The sequence below is a fragment of the Oryctolagus cuniculus genome, chromosome 17 (genome assembly GCF_964237555.1).
Source record: "Oryctolagus cuniculus chromosome 17, mOryCun1.1, whole genome shotgun sequence".
NCBI lineage: Eukaryota > Metazoa > Chordata > Mammalia > Lagomorpha > Leporidae > Oryctolagus > Oryctolagus cuniculus.
The window spans coordinates 60,101,402-60,111,503 of NC_091448.1; the positions used below are offsets into that span (position 1 = coordinate 60,101,402).

Below are 10,102 nucleotides of genomic sequence, written 5' to 3' on the forward strand. Positions count from 1 at the left end.
CCTCCGGGTCTCCCACATGGGTGCAGGGGCCCAAGGCCTTGAGCCATCTTCTACTGCTTTCCCAGGCCACAGCAGAGAGCTGGATTGGAAGAGGAACAGCCGGGACTCGAACTGGTGTCCACAAGGGATGCCGGTGCTGCAGGCTGGGGTTTTAACCTGCTGTGCCACAGTGCTGACCCCTCTCCTCTTGTTTACATATTTCATTTCAGACTGACATAAACACCCTCCACTCTAACCTGGGTCTGTGGGGAGCATAAGAGAGCTTCACATGCTGACAGATGAAAATGCATCTTTTTATCGGAAAAAAAAAGTAACAGCAAAGCCTTCCAGGACCAATTCACACACCCCTCCCCCAATGACTGTAAATCTCTTCACTATCACAGAAAACATCTTTGTTAGCTCTTGTCGGAAACTCTCTCTTCAAAACCACTGTCAAAGTTACCTGGTTTAATTCCCTCCACCCAGGTGGGAATAGCCCAGGATTTCTGAACTCCGTGGGATATTGAGAGCTAGGTCAGACAAGTTTTAGATTTTGATTTCAGTAGACTTTTTACAAACATAGGCCTAAGTGCCCTTTCTGATGTATGTACAACAAAAAACACTCTCCAAACAAAAAATTTCCCATCACCGGGCAATTACCAGAACCAGGCTCTGGCCCAGGGGCTGCACATGCTGATCCACTTATCCTAGGGAGGTCTAAGGTTTCACGTCAACCAGCTGGTTCTCTTTGAAACCCAACTTCAAATGTGCCTCTTCCAGGAAAACCTACCCTGCTTTTTACCCACCCCTCTCCTCAAGGGCTTCCTCCCATTGTGAGTTTTGCACACGTGCTCTGCTTTACATCACGTTAATTCACCTGTGTTGACGCATCGTTCAGAAAACCCTCGCCGGCTGCTTGTAATAGATCTGGCCTTGCTCACCCCGCGGCATGCTCATCACACCCCAGGTAGTCACGGAACATCGTCCCAGCACCTGCTGTCACTCGACTTGGAATACAGCCAGGACGGGAGCATTTAGGAAAGAGGGGTGGTGAGTAGGCTGTAACCAGCAAGCAGAGTTCTGGGTGCTAGGACACAAACCCAACTCCAGTTGACCAGGAGGCTGTAAAGCCAAACAGAGCCAAAAATGAAACGTTCCAGGTTTCTGGAACAGACTGATTTCATCACCACCGGAGGTGTCTCAATAGCAGACGTAGTGTCTCTGCTACAGCAGGATAGGTCCAGGAGAAGCTCCACCTGACAGGTAGGAAGTAGGGACCTCTTCCATAGGGAGGACATGGTGATGTCCGCCTGTCCTGACACATGTTTCCATGTCTACAGGAGGTCGCTGGACAGTTTTGCACATGTAAGGTACGGGAAAGGCAGGGTACAGGGTACAGGAAAGGCAGGTGTCCATAGCAAGATCGGTTTTGGTTAGGAGGAAGCAAAGCTTACAATTCAAATATGAAAGCTAACACTTTTAGGCCCATTACTTTCCAACAGATCCATATTAATTTGAGGACAAAGAAACCAGATCTGCTGACTGCATGGAACATTTTCAGGAAGACAAAGGAGCCAGGAGCTTCTTCCAGGTCTCCCACCGGGAGCAGAGGTCTAAGCACTTGGGCCATCTTCTACTGCTTTCCTAGGCCATAGCAGAGAGCTGGATCGGAAGTGGAGCAGCTGGGACTTGAACTGGTGCCCATATGGGATGCCAGCATTGCAGAAGCAGCTTAGCCTACTATGCCACAGAGCCAGCCCTGCTCATAAACTATTAATCACTTCCACTATAGGTAATTTAACATTTAGGAGTCTTACACAGAAAAAAACATACTGCACACATTTTAAAAGTGTTAATTTACCTTTGTTTTAGCAGTTAAAATACATATTTCTGATTATTTTGAATTGCTTTGTGCCGACCACATACTCAGCTATCTTACTAACATCAGATCAGAAAGGCCGAGACTGAACATTCGGGAAGGCGAGGAGGGAATAGATGCCATGGTTATGGTAAAAGTCTGCATCAGATGCTGTGCCACCAGACACCTCAGCTTTCTTTCCCAGCTCTCTCTGCTGGGTCACTCTCTTCACCCAGACAACAAACCCTGGAGGCCTCCAATTTGTTCCCGGGTACTTTTCTCTCTCGGCGTTTGCTGTGGTTTGGATACAGTTTTGTGTCCCCCAAAGATCCATGTGCAGGAAGTTTGGTCCCAGTGTGGTGGTGTTAAGAGGTGGTGGAACCTTTAAGAGGTAGGATCTGAGGGAGGTGATTAGGCTATGGGACATCATCACTGGAAGAGACTAATGTGGTTCTTGCGGAACCCTGGTTAGTTCCCATAAGAAAGAGTTAGAAAAGAATGAGCCTGGGCCCTCAGCCTCTCTTGGCTTCCTGCCTTACATGTGCTTTCTTCTGCACGCACTCCCGCCAGTTTGATGCATCCACTAGGAGGCCCTCACCAGAGCCAGGCAGATGGAGCCACCCAATTTTGGACTTCCAGCCTCAAAATCTGTGAGCTAAGTACACCTTTCTTCTTCTTCTCTTTTTTTTTTTTTTTTTTTTTTTTTGACAAGCAGAGTTAGACAGTGAGAAAGGTCTTCCTTTCCATTGGTTCACCCCTCAAATGGCTGCTATGGCCGGCACACTGCGCCAATCCGAAGCCAAGAGCCAGGTGCCTCCTCTCGGTCTTCCATGTGGGTGCAGGGCCCAAGCACCTGGGCCATCCTCCACTGCCTTCCCGGGCCACAGCAGAGAGCTGGACTGGAAGAAGAGCAACCGGGACAGAATCCAGCACCCCAACCGGGACTAGAACCCGGGGTGCTGGTGCTGCAGGCGGAGGATTAGCCAAGTGAGCCACGGTGCCGGCCCACCTTTCTTTATCAAGTGCCCAGCCTCAGATGTTTTGTTGTAGCACAGAAAAGCGTTAAGATAGCTTCCCTCAGGACCTCAAATCTGAACACCAACTCTACCAATACTGCAGCCACTCCTGATGTATGGCTATTTATAAGAGAACATTCGGGGCTGATATCATGGTGTAGTGGGTAACATCCCATATAGGTGCTGATTCATGTCACAGCTGCTCCAACTTCTGATCCAGCTCCCTGCTGATGGCCTGGGAAAGCAGCGGAGGATGGCCCAAGAGCTTGGGCACCTGCCACCCATGTGGGAGACCTGGATGGAACTCCTGGCTTCAGCTTGGCTCTGCCCTAGCTGTAGTGGCTGCTTGGGGAGTAAACCAGTGGATGGAAGACCTCTCTCTCTCTGTCTCTCCCTCTCTGGAACTTTTTCAAATAAATAAATAGTCTTTAAAAAAATAAAAAGTTCAGATCTCTGGCCAGCTTGCCTGTTTTCACGTGTTCAGTAGCCCATGGCTGGTGGCTATCATATTACATTTCCAGCATCTCAGGAAGTCCCACCAGGCAGTGCTGACTGACCCACTGAGGACTCCCAGATCTATGGTCACATTTTTAGCCTTGGCCTCTCATCTGTACTCTAGATTTGCTATGCAATTGCCTGCTTGTTACCACCACCTGAATATTTTAGACATGTCAGACTTAATATGATTTGAAATGCAACTCTTTTCTCCCAAAAATGTTTAATAATCTTGTCCAGCTAGCTTCCCAGATTATAAACAAAGCACTCCATGTAAAAAAGTGTTTTGAAATTTTCATACACTCTGTGATGGCTAATTTTATCTGTCAACAAGGCTAGGCATGATACCCAGGTATTTGACCAAATATTATTTTAGATATTTCTTCCATCTGCTGGTTCACTCTTCAAATGCCTGTAATAGCTAGGGTTAGGTGAGGCAGAAGCCAAGAGCCCAGAACTCAATCCAGGTCTCCTACTTGGGTGGCAGGGACCAAAGGACTTGAACCATCACCTGCTGTCACCCAGGGTGTGCATTAGCAGGAAGCTGGATTGGAAGTAAAGTAGCAGGACCTGAACTAGGCGCTCTGATGTGGGATGCAGGTACCCCAAGCTGTGAGTTAACAAATGCTTGCCCCAAGATGAGATTAGCATTTAAGTCAGCAGACTCTTGGTAAAGCAGATGAGCCTCCACCATGTGGGTGGACCTCATCCTATCAGATTAAGGTCTGAACAGAAAGAATGGTCTCCACCAAGAGGGAACTCTGCCAGCAGACGACTTGCAGGCTCCAAATGCAGCATCAATTCTTTAGCTGCTGGCTGACCCTGCAAATTGTGGACTTCCCAGCTCATATAATCATCAGCTAGTTCCTTAAAATCAATAGCTCTTGGGGCCAGTTGTGGCAAAGTGGTAAAGCTGCCACCTGCGATGCCAGCATCCATATAGGCATTGGTTCATGTCCTGGCTGCTCCGCTCTGGATCCAGCTCTCTGCTGGTGGCTCGGGAAAAGCAACAGAAGACGGCCCAAGTACTTGGGCCCCTGCCACCCATGTGGGAGACCTGGCTGAAGCTCCTGGCTCCTGGCTTGGCCTGGCTGAGCCCTGGTCATTGTGTCCACCTGGGAAGTGAACCAGTGGATGGAAACACTCTCTCTCTCTCTGTGTAACTTTGACACTCAAACAAATCCTTTAAAAAAAAAAAACTAAAAAATAAAATCACTCCCTCGTTCTTTCTGTACACACACACACACACACACACACACACACCCTATTGGTTCTGCTTCTCTGGAGAATTCTAACATCTTAAAAAATTAGAGTTGGTGTTTGGCCTAGCAGTTAAGACACATGCCATATTGGAATGCTTGGGTTTGATGTCTGTCTCTGGCTCCTGACTACAGCTTCCTGCTGATGCAAATACTGAGAAGCAGTGGTGATGGCTCACGTAATTGGGTCCCTTCACTCACATGGGAGACCTGGATTGGGTTGTAGGCTCCCAGCTTTGGCTTGGCCCATCTTTCTATGTGTGTTGCTACCACTCTAGTCCCAGTTAAGGAAACTGCACTCTTATTTAACTACTGCAATTGCCTTTTTTTGGTGTGTGTGTGTATGTGTGTTCACTTATTTTAATAACAATATGTAGACCACGCTATTACCATGGAATATAAGTTCAGGTTAGACAAGAGAATTTCACAAGTGCAATAATGCATTCTTTAGTATATAAAAGTCTATGTGTAATGTCTGACCAATCAGACATTATATTGCTTATAAATTTTTTGTTTTAAAGATTTTATTTATTTATTTGAGATGTAGAATTATAAATAGAGAGAGGGAGAGACAGAGAGAAAAGTCTTCCATCCGCTGGTTCACTCCCTAAATGGTTGCAACAGCTGGAGCTGGTCTAATCCTAAACCAGGAGTAAGGAGCTTCTTCCAGTTCTCCCACCAGGTGCAGGGATCTAAGGACCTGAGGCATCTTCTACTGCTTTCCTAGGCCATATCAGAGAGCTGGATCAGAAGTGGAGCAGCTGGAACTTGAACCAGTGCCCATATGGGATACTGGCTCTACAGTGGAAACTTAGCCCACTATGCCACAGCGCCAGCCCTGCTTATAAACTATTAATTACTTCCCCTGTAGGTAATTTAATATTTATGAGTCTTACACAGGAAATTAAAAAAATACTTCACACATCTTAAAAGTATTAATTTACCTTTCTATTAGCAGTTAAAATATATATTTCTATTTCAAGATGGCATTTAGAAATTATTGTAGTATAACAGAAGCAAAAATATAATTCTGCAATTCTAAAAGAGCTAAACTGGAATTCATAACTAAAATAGCCTTACATTAACAAGTGTGATTCTGTAATAAATACTCTTTTGCAGCTGTCTTATAAGCTTGCTACCTTTCGTTTACACACACACACACACACACACACACACTTCAGTTTTGGGAGACTTTACAAGTTTTAGTCCATGAACTTTTTAAAAAAAGTTAAAAACTGGGCCGGCGCCGCGGCTCACTAGGCTAATCCTCCGCCTAGCGGCGCCGGCACACCGGGTTCTAGTCCCGGTCGGGGCGCCGGATTCTGTCCCGGTTGCCCCTCTTCCAGGCCAGCCCTCTGCTGTGGCCAGGGAGTGCAGTGGAGGATGGCCCAGGTGCTTGGGCCCTGCACCCCATGGGAGACCAGGAAAAGCACCTGGCTCCTGGCTCCTGCCATCGGATCAGCGCGGTGTGCCGGCCGCAGCGCGCCGGCCGCGGCGGCCATTGGAGGGTGAACCAACGGCAAAGGAAGACCTTTCTCTCTGTCTCTCTCTCTCACTGTCCACTCTGCCTGTCAAAAAAAAAAAAAAAAAAAAAAAAAAAAAAAAAAGTTAAAAACTGGAATAGTCAACTAGTCTGTGAGACAGGCAGAACAAAGTGAGTTAACTGGGGAAGGTGGACTCCTACCTAGTGCCCACAGCGTGTGATATTCTGCAGCAAACTGGGAGTAACTTCAAGGTTGGCCTGCTTGTAGTCTTTAGGGCTAATTTCATCACAAGGGTTTAAGAATGGGGACATTAAAATGTGACACTGTATTAATCTGACTTCCCTGAGTGACCTATTAATGAACTAGTCATTAATAATTTGGTCACCAGGCAAATCAGCCTACAAGAAAGCAGACCGGTATTCAAAATACCATGAGTTACTGTCTAAACCCACTGAAATGATGTATTTTTGACATAACATGTGACCTCAATATGAGGTGTCTAACTAAAGAAAGCAACTCCAGCAAGGCCAAGAGTGCATCTCTTCTTCTAAGGTTTAGGTTTTGTCCAGAATTCCTGATATATGGAATACTCAGAGTCACCAATCCTACAACAAAACCTGGAGCTGCCACACACACATGGATCAGGTGCGGGGACATTTTAGTACTTCCCCTGCTCTTCAGTTTGTATAATCCACCTGCACAGCTGCTGTAAATCTGCCATTCCAACGGGGACAAGTGGGGCCTCTTTAGCTTTTCGAGTAAGTTTGGATTCCTGATTTTCATCACATGAAGAAAGAGAAACATTTGTATTGGTTGACATATTGGTTGCTTTAAGACTCTTCCGACTGAGACAAATTCCCCACACACTCAGACCAGCTTCTCAATAGCCTCTCTCTCTTTTTAAAGATTTATTTTATTTACAGAAAAGAGTTACACAGAAAGACAGGGAGAGACAGACAGACAGAAAGACACACACACAGAGAAAGAGAGAGAGAGAGATTACTTCTATCTAGCAAAGGCCAGGCTGAAGCCAAGAGCCTGGAATTCCTTCCAGGACTCCGATGTGGGTAGCAAGGGCCCAATCACTGGCAATTTGCAGGGAGCTGGATTGGCAATGGAGTAGCCAGCACTCAAACCTGGGCTCATATGGGATGCCGGTGTCTCAGGCAGCTGCTTAACCTGCAATAGCCTCTGAACACCAGCCCCTGCATTAGCCTCTTTTTAAAAAATATTAATTGGCTTTATTTGAAAGGCAGAGTTAGAGAGAGAGAGAAAGAGAGAGAGAGAGGTCTTCCATCTGCTGGTTCACTCCCCAGATAGCCGCATCAGCAAGAGCTGCACTGACCTAAAGCCAGGAGCCAGAAGCTTCCTCCAGGTCTCCCACACGGGTGCAGGGGCCCAAGCACTTGGGCCATCTTTCACTGCTTTCCCAGGCCATAGAAGAGAGCTGGACTGGAAGTGGAGCCTCCGGGGCTCAAACCGGCACCCATATGGGATGCCGGCACTACAGGCAGTGGCTTTACCTGCTATGCCACAGTGCCAGCCCCAATGCAATAGCCTCTTAAATAGTAGCTCCTCTTTATTTCTGTCCCCCTTCCAATGATCTTTTTTTTTTCCCATGGAAAATTGGGAGAGATTGTTTTAAAAACCTGAAATGTGTCTCTTCATTGTTTAGAATCCTTCAGTGGTTTCCCACTGTGCTTGCTCAGAATGCAAACTAACAGAACCATCTGGGAGGAAGCTCCATGGGGTCTGGCCCCTCAGCCTGTCTCCCGGCATCATCACAGGTCACTCTTCCCTGCTCACAGGAATCCAGCCAATGCTTCTTCCAAGTCCTTGACAATGCCAAGGTGTCCCCTTGCTCCAGTTGCTCCCTTGCCCTGGAAAGCTCCCCCTAGGTCGCTGCATTGTTGCCTCTTTCACATTTGTTTTTCAGAGAGCAGCTTGAGTCTGGCTTGCTCAGAAAGACCGTCTCAACCTCCTGATCTGAGATCTATTAACTCACTCTCACAGCACATCACAATCGAACTTGTTGTAAGTTTACCTGCTCACTTATCATCTGTCTACATCGTGAGGGCACAGAACACACCTATACACACTGCACATGACATTCGGCAAGAAAGGCTCGCTGGGTGAATGAGTGCACCCAGCACAGGGTTTCCCAAAGCCCTCTCTGTGGGTCATGATTCTGTAGGATGCTACTGATGGAGGCTGGAAAACTACCTCCTGCCCCCACCAAAAGAGGGGTTCTGTAGATCTGAGATATATATATATATATATATATATATCGTGTTAAACAAAATCATATAGATTTTTAAATGTAGGACTTCCTGACATCTTTATTACGTTAACATGCTATGTGATATAATGTATAGCTTTTCTTTTGAGCAGGGATGTCTTTTTTTGGTGTTGTTTGCTAGTTCTTAGACCGGAAAATGCTGACCCAGGTTCTTGAAACCAAGATGGGGAGATCCCCATTAGGGTTTTCCCTACAAAGCAGGTGATAGGGACATCTCAGCAGTCCCAGTCAACCAGTCCTCACTGTGGACTTTCTACACTACAAGGGGTATATACAAGTATGAAAATGGAATCTGAGAACTATTTTCCCAGGATGGGACACTGCAGAGTGGTCACACATCCAGGAGATACATGTGCCCTGACTTCTGTTTCAGCTCCGTATGGCCCCACCCCCAAACCCCTCCTCGGAACATTGGGACGGATCAACATAATCAGGGTCCCCCTGGCATTTTCTAGAGGGGAACTAGGCCCACTGGGTAGTGACTTACTTTCTCTTGACTGTTCAGCTCCTGGTAGGGGATGTGGGCGGGCAGGTAGGTGTGGAGTAGGGCGCAGAAGGCCAAGCCGTCACTCCAGCTGCTGCTGAAATTGGTGATGTCGATGTTCTGTGCGGGAAGGAGGGAAGAAAAAGCTGTATAAATCTCCAAACTGTGCAATGTCACAGAACAGGAGGGAGCTTGTGTTAAGATGAATATCCACCTCTGGCTCTCAGGAAGACAGTGTAGGAACAAAGCGTGCTGGGAGCGCATGTAATTTTGGCACCAGAGACAGTGTGGTGTGGTCTAAATCCGTTCACAGAGTGGCATGGAGGGAAGAAAGACATCGGTGCTCTAGACAGCAGGGACTTTACGCCTGACCCTGGGAGAGTCATTCGAGGCTCTGAGACATCTTCTCCAACTAATACCTCTGGTTTGTGTTGTATATCCCAGCACAGTCAAGGAAGATTCGTCACCAGCGTCATCACCAAAACATGTAAAACCCCAAATGACAAGCTGACCAAGATGAAACAAGGTCTTAGAGACTCACTGGCCGGTCTCCTGCCATCCCCCTCCTTCTCCTCCCTGTCCCACACAACAGCCCCCTGCTGGCACATCTTTCAGGCAGGGGTCACGAGGCTTCATGGGGTAAAGGACTCCTTCAGGACAGGTGGGGCCCCAGGTAGCTACTTGGTACACAGCAACAATGAGACTACAATCCACCTTCAGAGAGGCTCCCAGGTGGCTCCTGTTAGCTCCTCCGGCCTGCCAGCTGCCTGCTTTTCCTGGCCTGTGCTTTCCCTGGCAAGGATGTCTTCCCTCTGCTCGTGAAGCTTGTCCCCAGAGCAGCGCCAGGTTCCAGGGCTCAGCAGCGCTTTCATGTTCAAGTGGTTCTACGCACCAGCCGCTCAAATACATTACAACAGTCTGGGAGAGGGGATTTGTAAGAGACCGTGGGAGTGGGGGCCCAGCTCGAGTGTGACTGAGCTTTAGGTCTGTGTTCCGAGGGGTTTTGTGGTGATAAGAGACAGGCAAGAGTAGAGCTCCTTCCTGTAGTTTTCTCATAGTTGCTGGAACTCCAGAGAGGCAGAGAGGCTTCTTTGGTCTCCTCCTCCTCCTCAGAACACTCTGTCCCGAGAAACAAGAAGGCCCCAAAGCTGGCAGAGATGAAGCGGGCAGACGAGTCACTGGCCCCTGGTGGAGTGGACACTGACTACCCTCCCTCCTTCCACCCTGG

At 47.7% G+C, this 10,102-nt stretch overlaps 1 protein-coding gene and 1 pseudogene across 5 annotated transcripts in view; both read right to left on the reverse strand.

The window, feature by feature from the left end:
- SPECC1 (sperm antigen with calponin homology and coiled-coil domains 1) overlaps positions 1–10,102 on the reverse strand; it is a 338,358-nt gene that overhangs the window by 17,902 nt on the left and 310,354 nt on the right. For all 5 annotated transcript variants that reach the window (XM_070061462.1, XM_008270674.4, XM_008270675.4 and 2 more), the window contains one exon: positions 8,878–8,994. In XM_070061462.1, the coding sequence (XP_069917563.1) occupies positions 8,878–8,994 (117 nt within the window). The remainder of the gene's footprint in view (positions 1–8,877; positions 8,995–10,102) is intronic.
- Positions 6,507–7,013, reverse strand: LOC138846227 (HIG1 domain family member 1A, mitochondrial pseudogene; annotated as a pseudogene).